The 20,836-nt window shown below is 43.3% G+C and overlaps 1 protein-coding gene across 1 annotated transcript in view; it reads right to left on the bottom strand.

Moving 5' to 3' along the window:
- The window catches only part of LOC126284826 (flotillin-2), a 357,637-nt gene extending 340,354 nt beyond the window's left edge, over positions 1–17,283 (bottom strand). Inside the window, exons 1-2 of the mRNA XM_049984046.1 lie at positions 17,187–17,283; positions 4,879–5,080 (exon numbers count right to left, since the gene is read on the bottom strand). Coding sequence (XP_049840003.1) covers positions 4,879–5,077 — 199 coding nt within the window. The 5' untranslated portion in view covers positions 5,078–5,080; positions 17,187–17,283. The remainder of the gene's footprint in view (positions 1–4,878; positions 5,081–17,186) is intronic.
- Between the last annotated feature and the right edge of the window lie 3,553 nt (positions 17,284–20,836).

Raw genomic sequence — 20,836 nt, 5'->3', positions numbered from 1 at the left:
TGCTGACGATACGGTTTTAAATGTGGTCGCCGTCCTCCAAGTTCGTGGCCTGCTTGGGCCGTTGATTTTTTTCGACTGCGTACGGAACATATATCATCCTCTCCACTGTTGCAACTGGCACAATCAGTCGACCGATACTCCTTTGTGTACAGATGCAACCAGTGTCCGTAAGTTGTTGATACTAACGCATACTTCTTTGTTCACATGCCGATTCTTTTACGCAATTCCTTCTAATTGCTGCACTGTTGTAACACACATTTCAACACACAAAAACCTTCTTCTTGCGTTGTCTCCACTTTGTCACGGAACTGCCCTCGTGACAGCATCTGCTGGGCACCATGTGAACTCTCTGAGAATATGGTTCTATCCATGCATCAGTCATATTTGTACCTGCAGTACTTGGGAGCATATAAAACTCGGAAAACGAATGAGTCATTCATAATAGCCCTGTACTATGAATAGGAGAAAGGTGGAGTTTGTCTCACTGTGGAGGAAGAGTAACATAAACGGTGAAGAGCCCTAAATGCCAGAAGTGGAAGCAATACACTGTACATCTCTGAAGAACGTGCTCGGAAAATTACAAGACTCATCTTTCAGCGTGCAAACCACGAATGTCCGTCAGCCGCCTACATGTTTATCCCGTAGAGATCGTGCAGATAAAATTACGAAAATAACAGCTCGCACAGAAGTGCAGAAGCATTCATTCTTTCCACTGAAATGTGAACGGATGAAGAAGAGACCTTAATGTATCGTTCAGTAACAAGAATCTTTTGCCACGCTGTTTACAGTTATTCAGAGCTACGCATGAAGATATAGACGTGTAAGTTATGTAGAAAATGAAAAAACGCTGAATATAGCAGTGGACTGCCCCCTCCGTGCCTTCCCTGGTAATCTAGTGGATTCGAATCTCGTCACTTCCGTAGTGGTCGATTGGCTCAATGGCTTAGGTATAAAGATATAAACTGTACTTTAATGTGTCTGTGTTTCTGTATTTTATGTGTTATTGTGATTGTTACGTATCATAAGCTAAATAAATAAATAAATTTTCCACATACATGAACGAGGAAAACCATTTGAGTAAGACAAGAATTTAGGTCGATAAGAAAATACATTTCATAACCCGTTTATATTTTTACATGCATCTTCAAACTTTGTACTGCTTTGACATAATCTGTTCTTTCTTGTTTTGTGTTGCAGTGCAGTATTAGATAGTTCACGTTATTAAGTTTTTCAATTAATTAGGTTTTATTTTTATTATGAACTAAGAAGATTGTTGAATTAGTTTTGCCGGCCTGTGTGGCCCAGAGGTTCTAGGCGCTACAGTCTGTAACCGCGCGACCGCTACGGTCGCAAGTTCGAATCTTGCTTCGGGCATGGATGTGTGTGATGTCCTTAGGTTAGTTAGGTTTAAGTAGTTCTAAGTTCTAGGCGACTGATGACCTCAAAAGTCCCATAGTGCTCAGAGCCATCTGAACCATTTAATTAGTTAAATTAAGAATCTCATAAGAAACAGTTAGGGTTTCCATTTAAATAAAATGTACCTTGGTTAGTGTGGAATATCTGTTAGTTGAAGTGCCGAACACCTATTTCATGTATGGATAAATCTGGGAAAAGTTGTATATTTTGCTTCACCAAAGTATTTGAAACAATATGGGCTTAGCTGTGAAAGACGAAGTGTGGGCGACGTTTTGTTGAGTTGAGAGTGGGCTTGACATGTAGAAAGTGGAGAGAATCGACTTTATGAACTTTCATCGGGACTTGAATGACTGTAATTGCACTCCTGCACAAAACGTGTACCATCTGAAACGTCTGTCAGTTATCCGCTATTTTTTTACTATCCAATGTAGCTCGGGACCTACATTCGACCAGACGAAGGTGGAACACTGTCCAGAACAACTCTCAGACTGAGTGCTATCTGATTTCAGAAGCTCATCGTCTTCCCCGTCTAGAACATTACTTGGCAGTCGTGACAACTAGACTGCCGAATTCGTAAATCTGACGGTAGGTAGAGCGGTATTGCTCCCCATAGAGTTTGAGAAAGTGCTACACAGATTGAGAAAGTGTCAACTCGCATATATTTCGAAAAACTCTCTTGTAGCATAGAAAATGGTATTTCATCCCGTCGACTGATCCGTACGAATCGATAAATGAAGTATAGGTTAAGTCCTATACTATAGCAATTTAACTGTCATTTTTGTGTGTGGCAAAACGCGTCCGGGTGCGCAAGATAAATAAACAAATTTTATGTGCAGCGTAAAAAATACGTTTTTCTTTTGAACCACTGTAATTTACTTTATCTTACATCAGATGAATCAAAATCAGAAAAGTTTTTGCAAGAAAAATAACTTCCTCTGTCCATTTCACCGACAACAGTGGTGGTATGCACCACCGGACCTTATTATTAATTGATGGCACACATAAATAAGTACATTATATTAATTAAAACCAAGAAACTGCAATATGAGACAAGGTCACAAATGTTTATTAAATGTTTTGAATGTTATTTTTCTACTACTCATTGTGTTGTATTACAACAACCTTAATTTGATTTCATGTCACTTGCTATAAACAGGTAAGACATTTGAATATGCCCATCCCCGTAGTGCGCACCCACGCCTCCATGTCGCTTCGGTTTGAAATTTAGAGGACAGCAGCTGATACCTGCGAGTTGTGCACGTCCCTGAGCTGTCGCTACTGGAACACAACGTTCCCCCGCTCACGTCCTCTAACCCTGCAGTGGCCAGGCTACTCCCCACTCTGCCCTTGAAGCAGGTGGCAAACTTTAACTCACGGGCCAACTCGCCAACTCTAATGAAAATTAAGCAAATTTTAAAATATTACTGTCTCTGTAAGTATTTTTGTTTGCTACTGAGCAAAAAAAAAAAAAAAAAAAAACACTCCTGAAAGGCCCTTAACGTTAGCTGACGTTTTTGGTTTCTGCTGTTAGTTGCTATACTCTGTTCATCATAAGAATAAACCTGGTGTAAACATTACGTTTGCTTGAATCTCATTAGATTTCGTTTCACGTGGAGCGGAAGCCAACTTGTGACCATTACAGTCAAGTACGATCATAAGGATACGTTTTATGGTGTGCCACTGGCACATAGACTGAACGATAATGCGGGACAGCAGCTTTACCGGCTCAGTAAACTTGGACAGTACCGGCCCGCCAGCAGTCCGACTAACCTGCAAGGCTCTGAGCAATTGCACTTCAGACGTAAAATGAGACGAGCAAAGAAACACTATAGCTTCGAATGTCTTTTGATTTTTAAATAGAATAAAATAATATTCGGAGAAACTCCAGCACTACCGCACGATTCTTAGCTGACAGACGGAAAGCACAAACATGTCACCTGACATAGTATTCTAATTACAAACAAGAGTGATGAAAATTTCTAACTTAAACATATGGTAATTTTTCTGAGCGAGCTGTGTGTAATTCAGAAGCATACTGCAGGGATTTCACCACACTGTTGAATACTGAAGCCACTGAAAATTTTAATTACAGTCAATCGTCTGGAAATCTCTTAGCTCCTTCCTTATCCGAATCCGAGAAATACATCCTGGAAGTGTCACCTGCTGTATTGATGACGAGCCTATCAACAACAGAATCCACGAAGGCAACAAGGCGCCGCATTTTCTCCTCTTCTTTTATGACGCGTCATTCTATATCCCGCCAGCGTTCTGCAGTGACATGTAAAAAAGTGGCGTGCGTTACTTCCAGTAAGTATGTCAGCTTAAAAGTCTTGTTAGTTCTCGGACCAGCCCAACGCGGCTCCAGATCAGTTTTGTTGCGTTCATATTGTAATGGTACAGTGGCAAATGTAAAAATGCAGCATTTGTATGATGTGCTCGATGCTGTGAAAATGGTTGTTTTCCATGTTTCCATCTCTGTGGTACAAAAGGATGGACATAGTCCAAATAAAGAGGATTTGTTTGGTTTTTCATTTTGGCCTTAAAAAATTAAATTTTTATCTTTTATTAATGTAAGCTACTTTTATAAACAGTCTTTCATGAAACATTGATAATTAAGAATTTGTATTTGAAAAGGAGACAGGAAATTTCGCATCCAATATGTAATTAGAAACAAGAAGACTTGCATATTCATTAAAAATGGTGATGAGTTGTATAATTACTGTAATTAGTTAACACTGACTGTATTTAGTAAACATTCCATTACACTACCGACTGCGCTACACGTACGATGTGTATTTATGTATCAACTCCTGGGAAAACTTCAGAGTCGATTATCCCCGTAAATTTATAAGAAAAACGTTAACATTTCTCGGCACTTTTTAACCGTGTTCCACTCGCGTGTTTCAGTACGGAACAGAGAACAGCCTCAGCCATTTTCATACTGCGCATTAACGGCGCGACAATCAGAGCACAATGCGGCAGAGGCTGTGACTGCACACGATTTTTGAAAAAAAAAAAAAAAAGCTACGTAGCTAAAGCGTGATTAAGAAAAACGTAGATGACTGTTAATACATTTGAGTATTTTTAAGTTTGATTTAACGTAACTTGGCAATAATATAGCTAGTACACAAGAAGGAGCTGCTCGCAAAAGCGTAGCGACGGCAGTCTGCGTGCGGTACGGCCTCGGACCAATCATCGCGTTTGTCTTTGGTTCATCAGATTTATTCTCACGATGAACGGATTACATGAGTTTATTGCTACATTGTAAAAGACGGCTGAGTACCGCGGCCAGCACCAACACTCCAGCGAGGCTGCGAGGCCGCGGCCTGGTGGCCACAGTTCTGGGCTGCCTGCCGAAAGCCGACGGAAAGCCTGAAAGCGTGCAGACGCTCGCGCGCGTGCACGTGCCTTCCAGCCGGGAACGCGGACGCTTCTGCTTCCTGCTCTTTTTGCTGCACTCACCCAGGATGGCGCGCAGGTGGCCCTCGAGCGTCTGCAGGATGGTGGACTTGATGTCCTTGACGGTCTTGCCCAGGAACTGCTCGGAGGCGGTCTGCAGCAGCTCGTCCGCCTTCATGATCTTGCACTGCGCCACGCCCGTCACCGTCAGCGGCACCCCCTGCGCCGTCTCCACGCTCTCGCACATCGGGTTCAGCGTCATCACCTGAAATCACGGCGGTCAGCCTTCGGTTCTGGTGTGGCTCACACTTTGTTCCTGATTTAGGGTGATTCTGAAATACACTATCTGACGAAAAGCCTCCGGACACCCTTGTAATGCGGAAATGGTGGTTAGACGTCACGAACGGTGGCGGGGAGTACTCTGTCGTCACTAGGCAAGCAGTAAGAGCAGAATGTGTCGGCGAGTAGAGCTCGAACGTGAAGCAGTCACTGAAAACTGGAAATGCGGAGCAGCAACCGCAGCTACACCGAGACTGCGAGACCTCACGTACTGGCGCACAGTGGACCGTCGAGCACTGCAGAGAATGGCGCAAGCAGCCGCTCGTCATTTCCAGGCGTCCAGCCACCGGAATGACTGTGTGTAGAGAATTAGAACGAATGGGGTGCAGTGGCTGCCCAGCTCTCGGTAACCTACCCATTCCCGTAGTCAATGCTAGGCGACCCTAGAGGCTGAGCAAAGAGCGGTGGATGACTAGAAACAAGTGATTTGGGATGGTGAATCACGTTATATCCCGTGGGAATCCGATGAAAAGTTTTAGGTTTGACTAGTGCCTGCAGAACGGTACCTGCCATCGTCTTTAGTGCATTTCAGACGGATAATGCTCGATCCTACACGGCGAGAGTTGCTACTGCTTATCAAAGTCTGCCTCGGCCAGCAAGGTCTCCGGATTTCTCCCCAACTGACGACGTTGGAGTACCATCGACAGGACCCTTCAACCACCTCGGGGTTTGATGATCTAACGCGCCAGATGAGCAAAGTTTGGCACGATATCCCTCCGGAGGACATCCAAAAACTCTTTCAATCAATGTCAAGTAGAATAATTGCTTCCACAAGGGCCAGAGGCGGAGCAAATCGTTTTTGATTTGTGGAGGTCTTTCTCTTGAATAAATCATCCAGTTTTTTTCTGAAATTGTAGTCATTTGTATCTCTGTAGATGTACATCACATCTACTGATTTCCGTCCCATTCAGATAACTCCTTTGTGGTGCGTTTCAGAGGGTTTATGTGGCCAAGTCGTCACGTTTATCATACTAATGATGCCTATGATTACAAGTATAATAAAAATAACAACACAGTATGTAAAGTGTTTGACGACAGCATTTTATCACCTCCAGACTTAAAAAAATTAAATTCAAATTATTTGAAAGATACTAGTCACCAAATTTGAGAAATAACGTAGCATGAAACTGATTCAGGAACTATAAGTGTAACAAAATTTTACAACATTAGCAACATCATAATTTATTTCACATAAAATTGAGGAGTGCACTCACTTAGGATTACTATTGTGAATGCAACTTTCTACGATATGGTCACGAAAACGCGCATAAGGGGAGAATGCTTTTTCCCGCATACGTCTGGGTGAGGTCAAAACTGTATGTTCTTATTTTCTAAGTAGAAAATCTTTCCCCCTGTCTCTCATCTCACTTAGCCTTCTTGCACTCACAAACGTGACTGATTTGTTGTTGTCAGCAGGTGCTAAAACCTTTGCTGGGACGCTTTAGTTGACTGGAATGTTTTTCCGCTGCCATTCAGGTCACAAGGTGATCTTCGTCGGCTATCTCTCAGACAAGCAACTAAACATTGGATCTCCTTACCATTACCGAGAAGCCAATGTCCGTGCTACGTTATTCTCCTAGAGTTGGCTAAGATGCCTGGAAAGTGATGCACGCAACAATACAAACGGTTTTGGTGGGGGGCGCCGTCAGCCCAGTCACTCTCCCCTCGGATCTCGCCTGGTGTGCAGTGTTAGGAATTCCTGGAGGGAGATAGACTGGCGTATGGTGAATAGAAAGAGGGCATCGGGCGTGCCCTAGAAACGAGCAAAAATCCCGTGAAGTACTCTTTGTTCACTATGACGTGGACAAGGGCTCTCTAGTTTTGGATCGGTTGAAGCTGGTAGAAGGCGATCGACTTCGTGTCAGAAGTGGTTCAGGCCGAGCAGCTACTAACGTTAGCGGTGTAACAGTACAGTACCAGTGTGAACCGTAGCGGTTACAGAGCTACCATCACGCAGCGCCACGCTAAACCAGTGAGCACACGTTCAGTGTCAGAACTGAGTGACGAGAGCGCGGGTTCTTCCCCCAGCATCGCCTCGCCCCCTCTCGGTAGCCGATGTTCTGCGAGTCTATTGGCGGAGCTTGATTCCTCCACTCCCCACACCTGCCCGAGGATTAGTTGAGGACTTTTTGAACAAGCTGTACCTTCAGCTGCCGAATCGGAATGATATTTTATTCCTCCGTGTACCATACTCACATTCCTCACAGCCTGTGAGAGTTGTCTTAAGCGTATTATAGGTGGCAGTAACGAAAATATGTGTAGTGTGTTACCATACTTTTATTATATATTATGGTGAGTAAGGAAGCAGTCGAGCTAAACGTCCCCATCCGATGGGCAAATCACCATCATCACCACCTCGTGACACACTACAGACAGATTTGAAATTTTATCCAAGACAATGGTGCAATGTTTGGTGATCAGGAACTTTACGCTACCACCTCATCTCTCCTTCCTAGCCATATACTGACGGTGGCCATATTTTTCCGTCGTCACGATTCAGACTGGCTACCTCCGACTCTAGAGCCAAGGCGCAGATGTCACTTAGCGACCTCGGCTAAGGACACGCAATAGAACCATTAATATTCTCAATATACATAAATGATGTATCAGATATTATCATCAGAACCAACAAACTGTTCGCTAACGACGCTATGGTCTGCAGGAAACTATCGTCTTTGGATGGCTGTAAAGAAATTCAGAAGCATGAATAGCTTTACTATTTCTAATTTGCATTAACAATCTGTAAGGTGAAACAGTAACACAATAATTACGGATGGGACATCACAGATGTTAGGAGCGAAAGGTGATAAGGCACTTAAAGCGATCAAAAATTGATCGACAAACAAGGTGGTCTTTATGTACATCCCTGCTGTTTAGACAACATCAGCATGTATACAATCATGTGTGTTGTGAAAATATGTTCAGTTCTTTTAGAAACAACAGTGTAGACAAGATCAGTTACAGAAAGGCAAAAATTGTACCAAAAAACGAAAAACGCATGATAGTTGGAAGAAACTAGTTGAAATTTGTGGGGATAAATGATAAACTAAAAACTAGGAAATCAGTTGCAATCGGCTGGTATTTACTAGTATCTTCTAAAAGAGAACATTTTCCACTTTGTAATTGAAGGAAAACATATCCATGTCAAAACATTTATTTGTTGATTACCGCTAACTAACTAAACCTGCAGTCGCGTTACGTAATGCACAGTGTGTAACACAACCTGCAACTGTACAAATATGAAAGGAGGCAATCATACAATCGTTATTTGACGCTGAATAAATTTGCTACAGCTAACATAATCTGCCGTAAGAACCCACCACCTAACTCTTTAAAGTGAAATACCGGCATTATGTCACTTTGCGTACATATACCATTTTACATGGAAATTATCGTCTAGTATTTGTGGAGCAACCTGTGCTCCGACACTCCGAATCTATATTCAGCCATTCAAGTTTCTCTGCCTCGTGATGACTGGGTGTTGTGTGATGTCCTTAGGTTAGTTAGGTTTAAGTAGTTCTAAGTTCTAGGGGACTGATGACCATAGATGGTAAGTCCCATAGTGCTCAGAGCCATTTGAACCATTTGAACCATTCAAGAAAAACGAAGTATAACTGCTTACTGTAGCTAAACGCTTTGTTATTACACTCAGAGAGCTAACGATTTATTCTGTCCAACATTGCGCAATCGAGTCTTCTGGAAGCCTTTCTGACGCGAAACAGTTTTCTTTCAAAAAATGGTTCAAATGGCTCTGAGCACTATGGGACTTAACATCTATGGTCATCAGTCCCCTAGAACCTAGAACTACTTAAACCTAACTAACCTAAGGACATCACATAACACCCAGTCATCACGAGACAGAGAAAATCCCCGACCCCGCTGCGAATCGAACCCGGGAGACCGGGCGTGGGAAGCGAGAACGCTACCGCCCGACCACGAGCTGCGAACACTTTTCTTTTTCTGAGCGTGAGGTGGCCAGCATGTCACGAGGGTAGCTTCCTTGGGTCCACATGGTCCTGTGCTAGCATCCAACTCCAGAGGCATTCCCTACAGACTGGCGCTGCTCTCGGCTCCGGCCCTTTACCCACATTCACAATATATTTGTCTTCTATTAGTAGTTCTTTTGTTACTGATCTTCCGTACACTCTTTACTACTCGCATCACTGGAAAGGCCATGTCTTGATATTGGGTTTGTTGTAACTTCTGATGATGTTTCTCCATGTGCAGCTGTGTTAGAATTCGCTGGTCTGTAATTCCTAATGAACTATTTTGACTGCTACTGACTTCTTTCTTAATCGAGACTTCCTGTATTTTGATATGCATCTAGTTTGATTTTAGATACATTATCCACTAGAGTATCAAACAGCTGCCAGTTTTCTTCATTAAGGGCTATGCTACACAGAATACCAAACCTTATGTTCTCTCCCTGTCTACACTCTGTATACTGATCACGTCAAATAAAATATGATCAAGTGTGTCCACCAACCCACAGTTGCAGGTCTGTCTCCCTATCTTGATAATTCTACATAAATACACAGTATAAGGGACATGTCATGCCAGAAAACGTTTCATCCCTTTGGAAGCTTTTATATAATCTAGAAGAAATATTTCATGGGTGTTTGAGAAAAACCCATGCACCACGTCAGAAGACTGCAGGCACTTTTTTTTATTTGTAACTATTTCTAGAGAATTCACATTGTTATTTTACTGCGCAGTATTTTCATATCTCGTACGGTGCTGACATTTCAAAGTTAACAAAACCGCAGCCATTATATTGACACATTGTTCTCACCAACCTTTCGTACTGCATTTATTTCAGTTCCGTTTTCTCTGTTCTTTTTTTGTGTTGTAAACACAATAGGGGTTCCGAATTAGGTATGGTTTTTTGAGCGAGTCGTTGCAATTACCGCTACTGGGAAATGAGGAAATTTACATTCTCCAATCGTATGCGATCTGCTTACAATCGAGTTTGCGCTTGCCTCCGTTTAGGAAAAATCTTGCAGAATTTTGATATTTTAAACGTTTAACTATCTTTTGTAGGGTTTGTTGATCAGCGTGATTTGTAATTAATTCTGCTGTATTCATTTGTTCCAATGTGAACAACTTCCGGGAGAATATGTTTGATGCCTATGCACTTTTGCAAGGAGCTGAAGACATTCATATAATACACTTACGTCCGCAAATCATTCCCAGTTGCAAACGGTTTGTAAGCGTGCGGTTGTACTTCACTATGTGGTCCTGCATTTAAAACAGACACGTGAGTTTAATAATGGGGCGGGACGTACGCATTCAGATTTATGTTTCATCTTCAGAAATAATTAATTCAGTAATATAATACGCAAGATCGTGGAACAATGTGTCTTAATTAGTGTAGGCACGCTCCTTTCTTAACTGAGAAAGTAACGGATTATACACTTTACCGGAGAATATTGTCACACTGTACATTAGATCTGCCAGTTGTACCTAAACTCATAGCGCCTTCACAATTAAACACGGTAAGGATGCACCAAACAAATCTGTCGAAATTGAAGGTACAGGAAATGTGACAGGCGCAGCCAAAAGTGCCCGACTGAAACTGCTCACGCCAGAAAATTTGAACAACGTAAAAGGTGCATATTCTTTGAGCCTCACGAAGTCTGTGAAATGGTTTTTTAGTCAGTATGCCCTATTCGTACCTATTGCTACTCATATGTTCAATAACTTACCAGAGCATATCAGAGGTCTTGTAGGTGACAAAGATCAGTTTCAGAGTGAATTAAAGAACTTCCCGTTGGCCAACTCCTTCTACTCCATCGATGAATATCTTCACGAGGATTACAGCTCATAACTCTTGCCTGCATTAGAATTGTACAATATCAGTGTATCTAAGTTTAAAAAAAAGATCCAAAACTTTGTGGATACATGGCTGCACACGAATTCAAACGTCTGGGCAACGGGATAACCAAATCAGCTCCACGAGTCCCTTTTGCACGCACGCGCAAGAAACAGGTATTTACTGTACAATGTAACGTAGACACATCATTGTCACATTCTTTCGTGGCAAAACATCGAGTACTACATACATTGATCGGCCAGAACATGTCGATGTAAACCCTTCCAAGCGATAGGAGCGTCACCTGGCGAGGAATGACTGATAAGACACGAGCACGATGTGTGTAATGCCAGCGAGCGTGCTGTCCGCGTGTAGAATGTGGAAGGCGAGGCGCGCGACCTTTCTGAGTGTGATCGGGGGCGGACTGTGAAGGCCTGGAGGCTCGGCACGAGCATTTCGGAAACTGCCCGACTTGTCGGGTGCTCGAGGAGTGCTGTTCGAGTGTCTTCGAGACGTGGCTAAGCAAAGGTGAAGTCACGTCCGGAGGCATCCCCTCTTTGCAGATGTCGGACGACGTATGCTGGGAAGACTGGTAAAACAGTACAGGCTGAGAACTGTGGTGGAACTACCATCAGACTTTGACGGCGGGCAGAATACAAGCGTGTGTGAAATCACGGTGCACCGACCATTCCTAAAGATGGGCCTCAGCAGCAGACTACCCATGCATGCGTCAATGTTAATGTCACGGCGTCGGCAACTACGACCGAAATACGCACATGACTATCGCCACTGGACGTTGGCGCAGTGGCAGAGCGTTGCACGGTCTGATGAATCCGACAACTTCTTCATCACTTCGAAGGGAGGGCGCGAATCCGCTATCTTCCAGGGGAACAGCTCCTTGGCACCTGCGCTGCGGCACGGAGATAGTCCGGTGGTGAAACCTTCATGCTCTGGGGAACGCTCACGTAGCCATCCGTGGATCCAGAGGAGCTCGTGCCGTGCGTCATGGAGGCCAGGGAGACTGTACACTGGCTGCAGACCACGTACACCCTTTCGTGACGATCCTGTTTCTCGACGGCAGTGGCATTTTTCAGCAAGATAATGCGCCATGTCACAAGGCTAGGAGTGTGGGTCGCCGACCGAGACAGACGCAGCAACAGGCAGGTAAACCACTTTTCTGACATTTACGAGTTCCTAACCAGGGGCGAATTTTATTATATCACCTGTGTGCTTTAATAGTTTAGTTTCTTCAGTTTCTGCGTGTAAATTTAATATCTAATAGCTACAGTTCTCGCGTCTTCGTTTGCATCGGAAAGTAAACCGATTTTGTGACATATTACAAGTTCCTAATCAGGGGCGAGTTATCTAGTTTCACCTGAGTGCTTTGGTAGTTAGGTTATTGAATATCTGCGTATTATTAGACACAGTTCCTCCCTTTTCGTCAGGGTCTACAGTAGAGTTGCGCAGCATGTGCCCACAGCCCGTTTATCTGCATAGTTTAGTTTTGCACGGTCTTTAGTATCGACAGGGACTGCGATTGTTGTGTGCAGATGCGAGCCAAGTTGGTGATACTTAGCTCTCAGCTCCAGGCTGTGATGGCTTCGGTTACACAATTAGAGGCTGCAGTGGATGGCCACCACTGTTGTGGGCCGGCCGTGGGGATCCAACGGACGTGCAGCACGTCAGAGGTCCTCACCAGTGGCCAACCCAGTCACTGCTCGCACTGAGGCTGAACCCTCACCCCGGGGCGAAGCAGGCGGCGGAAGACTTCCCAGGCGGCCGCGCGTAGTGTCTCCCTGGTTTGTCTGACAGACAGGTTCCAGGTGCTGTCTGTGGCTGACACTGTCGCTGAGCCAGGTGCTGTAGCCGGTCCTGTTTCAGAGGAAGCCACTCAGCCTGCAAGATCCGGGCAATCGCAGAGGGTGTGACTATTGGTAGTTGGGAGCTCCAACGTTAGGCGCGTTGTGGGGCCCCTTAGGGACTTGGTTCACAATGCGCACTCCGTGTGCATACCGAGTGGAGCCATTCCAGGTGTGGAAAGGGTCCTCCCGGATGCCATGAAGAGCACAGGGTGCAGCCAACTGCAGGTGCTTGCTCACGTCGGTACCAATGATGTTTGTCACTTTGGATCAGAAAAGATTCTCTCTGGTTTCGAGCGTCTAACAGAAGTGGTAAAGGCTGCCAGTCTTGCTTGCAAGATGAGAGCAGAGCTGACCATTTGCAGCATAGTCGACAGGACCGATTGCGACTTCTGGTACAGAGCCGGGTGGAGGGTCTGAACCAGAGGCTCAGACGGTTCTGCGACCGTGTAGGCTGCAGATTCCTCGACCTGCGCCAAAGGGTGGTGGGGTTTCGGGTTCCGCTGAATAGGTCAGATGTCCACTATACGCAGGAGCTGCTACACGGGTAGCAGCGGCTGTATGGGCGGCTTTTTAGGTTAGAGGGTTTCGGGAAAACACAAGAAGGGCATCAGTCACAAAGGTAGCAAGCTGAACACAGAAATAACGTAGATACAGGAATCATTGGTATAACAGTTATAAACTGTCGTAGCTGTGTTAGGAAAGTACCAGAGCTCCAAGCGCTAATAGAAAGCACTGATGCTCAAATCGTTATAGGCACTGAAAGCTGGCTTAATCCGGATATAAGCTCAGCCGAAATTTTTGCGAAGAACCTAACGGTGTTCCGAAAGGATAGGCTAAACACGGTTGGCGATGGTGGCGTGTTTGTTGCTGTTAGAAGTAGTTTAACTTGTCGCGAAATTGAAGAAGATGATTCCTGTGAGTTACTATGGGCAGAGGTCATTGTCGGCAACCGGAATAAAATAATAATTGGATTCTTTTACCCGCTCCCAATTCAGATGATACAGTTGCTGAAAGGCTTGAGTTTGATTTCAAACACGTACCCGACTCAAACGACAATAGTTCGTGGTTTCTTTAATTTACCCTCGATATGTTGGCGAAAATACGTGTTTAATTCCGGAGGTACGCATAAAATATCATCCGAAATTGTGCTAAATGCATTCTCTGAAAATTATTTCGAGCAATTAGTTCATGAGCCCACTAGAATAGTAAACGGTAGTGAAAACACACTTGACCTCGTAGCAACAAATAATCTTGAGCATCAAAACCGATTCAGATATTAGTGAACACAGGGTTGTCGTAGCGAGATTGAATATTGTAATCCCCAAATCCTCGAAAAATAAGCGAAACATGTACTTATTCAAAGAAGCAGATAAAAATTCACTTGGCGCCTTCCTGAGAGGCAATCTCCACTCATTCAAAATTAATAATATAAGTGGAGACCAAAAGTCGCTTAAATTCAAAGAAATTGTGTAGGCAGCAATTGAGAGATATATACCAAGTAAGTTAACAAACGACGGAGCTGATCCTCCTTGGTACACAAAACGGGTTAGAACACTGTTGCAGGAACAACGAAACAAACATGCCAAATTTAAACTGACGCAAAATCCCCAAGATTGGCGATCTTTTACAAAAGCTCGAAATTTCAATGCGAGACGCTTATAACAGGTTTTCACAAAGAAACTTTGTCTCGAAACCTGGCAGAAAATCTAAAGGGATTCTGCTCGTATGTGAAGTATGTTAGCGGCAAGAAACAATCAATGCCTTCTCTGCACGTTAGCAATGGAGATACTATCGAAGACAGTGCTGCCAAAGCAAAATTACTAAACACAGCCTTCCGAAATTCCTTCACAAAAGACGACGAAGTAAATATTCCAGAATTCGAATCGAGAACAGTTGCCAACATGAGTAACGTAGGAGTAAATATCCTCGGAGTAGTGAAGCAACTTAAATCACTTAATAAAAGCAAGTCCTTTGGTCCAGACTGTATACCAATTAGATTGATGCATTAGCTCCATACTTAACAATGATATACAACCGTTCGTTCGACGAAAGATCCTTACCCAAAGACTGGAAAGTTGCACAGGTCACACCAATATTCAAGAAAGGTAGTAGGAGTAATACACTAAATTATAGGCCCATATCGTTAACGTCGATATGCAGCAGGATTTTAGAACAGACATTGTGTTCGAACATTATGAATTACCTTGAAGAAAACGGTCTATTGACACACATTCGACATGGGTTTAGAAAACCTCGTCCTTGTGAAACACAACTAGCTCTTTATTCACATGAAGTGCTGAGTGCTATTGACAAGTGATTTCAGATCGATTCCGTATTTCTGGATTTCCGGAAGGCTTTTGCACTGTACCACACAAGCGGCTCGTAGTGAAATTGCGTGCTTATGGAATATCGTCTCAGTTATGTGACTCGATTTGTGATTTCGTGTCAGAGAGGTTACAGTTCGTAGTAACTGACGGAAAGTCATCGAGGAAAACAGAAAAGATTTCTGGCGTTCCCCAAGGTAGTGTTATAGGCCCTTTGCTGTTCCTTATCTATATAAATGATTTGGGAGACAATCTGAGCAGCCGTTTTCGGTTGTTTGCAGATGACGCTGTCGTTTATCGATCAATAAAGTCATCAGAATATCAAAACAAAGTGGAAAACGATTAATAAAAAATATCTGAATGGTGCAAAAAGTGGCAGTTGATCCTAAATAACGAAAAGTGTGAGGTCATCCACATGAGTGCTTGAAGGAACTCGTTAAACTTCTTTTACACGATAAATCAGTCAAATCCAAAAGCCGTTAATTCAACTAAATACCAAGGTATTACAATTACGAACAAATTAAATTGGAAGGTACACATAGAAAATGATTTGGGGAAGGCTAACCAAAGACTGCGTTTTATTGGTAAGACACTTAGAAAATGTAACAAACCTACTAAGGAGACTGTCTACACTACGGTTGTCCGTCCTCTTTTAGAATACTGCTGCGCGGTGTGGGATCCTTGCCAGATAGGACTGACTGAGTACATCGAAAAAGTTCAAAGAAAGGCAGCAAGTTTTGTATTATCGCGAAATATGGGAGCGAGTGTCCCAGAAATGATACAGGATTTGGGCTTGACATCATTAAAAAAAGAAAGGCGTTTTTCGTTGCGACGGAATCTTCTCATGAAATTCCAATCGCCAACTTTCTCCTCCGAATGCTAAAATATTTTGTTGACATCGACCTACATGGGGAGAAACAATCACCACGATAAAATAATGGAAATCAGAGCTCGTACGGAAAGATACAGATGTTCGTTCTTTCAGCGCGATACGAGATTGGAATAATGGAGAATTGTGAAGGTGGTTCGATGAACCCTCTGCCAGGCACTCGAATGTGATTTGCAGATTATCCATGTAGATGCAGACGGAGCTCACGGTGGCGAATTCCACTTGATGTGCTCGCCTCCCAACTCGCTAGATCTGCACCCCATCGAACACATCTGTGATGTGACTGAACGTGGCGTCAGAGGTGATCGTCCCCCTCCCTAGAATTTACGGATATTTAATTAGATGACTTGTGTGTGTGTGTTTGTGTGTCAACTCCCTCCAACTTCCTACCAAGGCCGTATTGCTTCCAAGTCACGACGCATCGCTGCTGTTATCCCTGCCAAGGAACTGGGTGGAATAGTCCCACCATTTTTATATATTGTGATTTCTGTCTTCTCCAGAACATGAGTGTTCGAGTAAAGGAATTTCGACGTTTTATACAATAGAACTTATTCACAATTAATATACCATAATTGTATCACACTGACAGATTTTTTATAAGTTTCATGTCATATTATGTAAGATTTATGGTTGAAATGAGCGGAATAGCGCTTCTGTGCCCTATCGATTGTTAATAAGGGCAAATAAGCATGACAGAACGTTGCTTGCGAATATATAGACAAAGCACACTCCCTGTTTCGTATAAATGTTTGCCCTCCTCCATTTATGTGCATTACGTACATTCGTGCTTCATTTGTAGCATCTCATGTCTTAAGCAACTGACTATGTTTTATCACATTCGACCACAGAATCTTTTGAGTTATAGTCACTTTCTTGATTTTTTCCTGTTTATGGAAACCATTGTATCCGACCCTTATTACTGCGGAAACGAAAACGAACCCCGCTGAACGAAATCAAGGGTCTGAAACAAAATTTGACAGCTTCTTACTTCTACACTGGAAGGTCCTATTATTGTAGACACATTTTGCCTGGGGAAGGATGTTACATAGTCCGTAACATTGCGATCGCCAGTTCTTGGTAAGTGAAGGTGTCACGAAGAATAACGGAGAGGCGTTTTGTGTTCCGCTGGCTGAGCCGGGGCTTACCTCCAGCGACAGCCGCTGGACGTCGGTGACGAACCACCACGCCCACGCCCAGCCGCCCACGATGGTGTCCTTCTTGGTGGAGCCGCAGCATCCTCCTGCAACACACAAGAGCACCGCCACTGTGAAGCAGCGCACAAACTCTCTCTGAAGCGTCCGCCAGTATCGCCCGACAATCAACAAATCATAACACAATCAAATACACAGTCACTCAGCGAATGCTGAAGTTCACTATTGCAAAGACTAACGCGTGGAAAACGAACGGGAAGCCAAAGATTAGCATGTGATTCTACATCTAAAATTATTCACAGAAGCATGAGGGAGAAGAAGTAACGGAGTAAGGAGTTTTCTCTTAATCTTTGTTTAACTACTCTGACCTACATCGTTTGAACCTGCTTTCTGTATTCAAGCCTCGATCTACCTCAGCATTTTTACTTCCATTATTATTGCGAAAGTGTTGCCGGTGCAGGATTTTGCACGCGAACTGAAATCTCGATTATGTCCCACAGATGTCCGACTGGATTCACGTCGGGGTACCTGGATGGGCAAATCTTCCGCTCGAATGTTCTTCAACGCAATCGCAAGTAACTGTGGCCCAGTCACATCACGAACTGTAATCCGTAAAAATTCCATCGTTGGTTCGGAACAAGGAGACCGTGAATGGCTGCAAATAGTAACCCAAATAGCCGAACATAACCATTTCGAGCCACTGATCGGTTCAGTTGGACCAGAGGATCCAGTCCATCCCACCAATTGCAGCTCACACAATTATGGAGCAACCGACAGCTTGCACGGTGCCTTGTTGACAACTTACATCAATGCCTTCGTGGGGTCTGTGCCACTGTCGAACCCTACCATCAGCTCCTGCCATCTTAAATCGAGACTCACTTGACCACGCAACAGTTTTACTGTAGTCTGGGTCCAACCGATATGCTCACGAGCCCAGGAGAGGCGCTGCGAGCGACGCCGTGCTCTTAGCAAAGCCACCAGCGTCGGCCGTCTGCCCTTCAACACCAAAACTCTCCTGACGGATACGTTCCTCGTGCGTCCCACACTGGTTTCTGCGGTTCTTCCACGAAGTGTTGCATGTCTTTTAACAATAACAACTCTACACAAACTCCGCTGCTCTTGGTCGTTAAGTGAAAGCCATGATGGGAGGTAATGCCTGAAATTTCGTATTCTAGGAACACTCTTGATACTGTGGAATATTAAGTTCCCTAACGATACGGATCATTACCAAATACGGGGAGTAGCTCACAATTGGTTCATCTCTTACACTAACAACAGGCACCAACAGGTCATTCTTCTCAGTGTTCAGAATGGCTTTGAGTGGGGTACGGTCAAACAGGGGGTGCCCCAGGGATCAGTGTTTTGGCCACTTCTGGTCCTTATTTATATAAATTGGCAGTTAAGTCCCATAAGATTTCACACATATTTGCACATTTATAGAAATGATATGTCCTCTACTATTACGGGTAACTCTAATTTTTTAATGGTAGTAAAGGATGTTGTGTGCAACATTGGCTCTGTTTCAAATAGTGCAGTTCAAGACCTAAGTTCATGGCTTGTAGAAAAGAAACGAACGCTAAATCACAGTAAGATTCAGTTTTTACAGTTTCTAACACACAATTCAACAAAACCTGGCGTTTTAATTTCACGGAATAGGCATGTGATTGATGAAACTGAACAGTTCAAATGCCTAGCTGTTCAGATAGTAAGCTGTCGTGGAAAGCCCACGTTCACGATCTTGTTCAAGGACTCAATACAGCCATTTTTACTATTCGAACGGTATCGGAAGTGACTGATCGTTCGACACCAAAATTAGTCTACTTTACTTATTTTTATTCGCTTATGTCGTATGATATTATATTTTGAGGTAAATCTTCCCATTCTAAAAGGATACTTTTGTCTCAGAAACGGGCGATTCCGGCAATAAGTGGTGTAAGTTCGCGAACCTCCTGTCGACCGCTGTTCACTAGTGTGGATATTTTGACGTTGGCCTCTCAATATATATCTTTTTACTGTCGTTTCTTGTTAATAGTTTCAGCTTATTCCCAAGAATGAGCAGCTTTTACTCAGTTAATACTCGGCAGAAATCCGACCTGCATATGGATCAGACTTCCTTAACTCTTGTGCAGAAAGGTGTTCAATATATTGCTGCATCCATTTTTAGTAAGCTACCAAAAGAATTAAAAAATCTTAGCAGTAATCCACGCGCGTTCAAATCGAAACTGAAGAGTTTCCTCATGTGCCACTCCTCCTATTTCTTTATCTATTATTACTTTTATGTTGTAATTTCATGACCTGACACGTTCCATGACCTTGGAGATTTGCTCCTCAATTTGGTCCTACCGAAATTGGCGGGTAAATAAATAAATAAATACATTCCCTAAATGGAATGTGCATATCGCTACCCCACGACATGCCATCTCAGTGCAGGTGCGTTATACTTCCCGGGAACTCTCTCAGTAAACCGCTCCATTCGCATTCTATCTAACATTGAGCGTTCTTCTCTAACACATTTGAAAAACATGTTTTCTTCCTTAGCGTTCCGTTTACCGTTGACGTTTAATTTCCGTTTGTGACTACACTACAGACAAATATCTTCAGGGGTGCCCGCAATTAAAAAATTTCTCTTTTTCGGAAAAACTTCTTTTTGCAGTTATAAAGTTTTCCATTTCATCATGTGGCGGTATACCAACCTGTACTTAGAAAGAGGAGATCTTGGTTGCAATATTGAAACTGCTGTTTATTTATTCATCAATGACGCACGTTTCGTCTAATTCAGTGCGTCTTGAGACTGGCATGCATCGAAATTGCATTTTAATGTAGGGCAGTCTAAAAATGCCTTGTATTAGGCGAAACGTGCGTCATCGATGAATAAATAACAGCAATTTCAGTTTCGCAACCAAGACTGTTTTCCACATTGTTTTGAATTGCCATTCCTAATTTTATATCCCCGTCAGTTCAGTTATTTCTTTGGCCAAATAACGAAATTCGTATATTAGTTTTCGCGAAAGCAGGTGATTGTTACACATTACAGATTGCTACAAAATTAGCTGAGACTAAAAGACAACTGCTGGAAAGCAATACACGAAGAAATCTACAAAATCACTCAAACAACTTATGACGAAACAGAAAAGAAAAATATATTTTTGGAAAAAAAAAAGATATATGTCGAGTCGCACATTGCCTCGCAGACTCCAACTTGCGCACTCTCTTAAGCATACAGTTTTCTGAGAGGCAACGCCCGTCCGTTGCGTTCTTTACTGTTGCGTCATGCAAGCTTTCCTTATCGCAAGACAATAGCAACTAATCAAACATGTGGGACAAGCTGAGGTGTCGCGTGAGAGGGAGGAGGAAACCAGGTTCACATCGGGGTCATCTGGCCGGCATACTTATCACTGTAACACTTCTGCATGAGGACTGGATGGATTCCTTGAAATCTACGTGCAGATACTCTACAACAAAGCAAGCAACTATCAGCCACATCACTACAGCATGGATAATACTTTCAGTATTTTTAAAAGTATTAAACACACACATATGACACACCGAGGATGACCATAACTGTTTTACCCAAGAGCATAAATTTATAAGCAGCACTCACTCAATAAATAGATAAAATGTTTAAAAAAACGTTATTGTTGACG

This window comes from Schistocerca gregaria, chromosome 8, assembly GCF_023897955.1.
Source record: "Schistocerca gregaria isolate iqSchGreg1 chromosome 8, iqSchGreg1.2, whole genome shotgun sequence".
Classification (NCBI taxonomy): domain Eukaryota; kingdom Metazoa; phylum Arthropoda; class Insecta; order Orthoptera; family Acrididae; genus Schistocerca; species Schistocerca gregaria.
The sequence above is the reverse complement of the archived record's forward strand: the minus strand, read 5'-3'. Positions and strand labels throughout refer to the sequence as shown.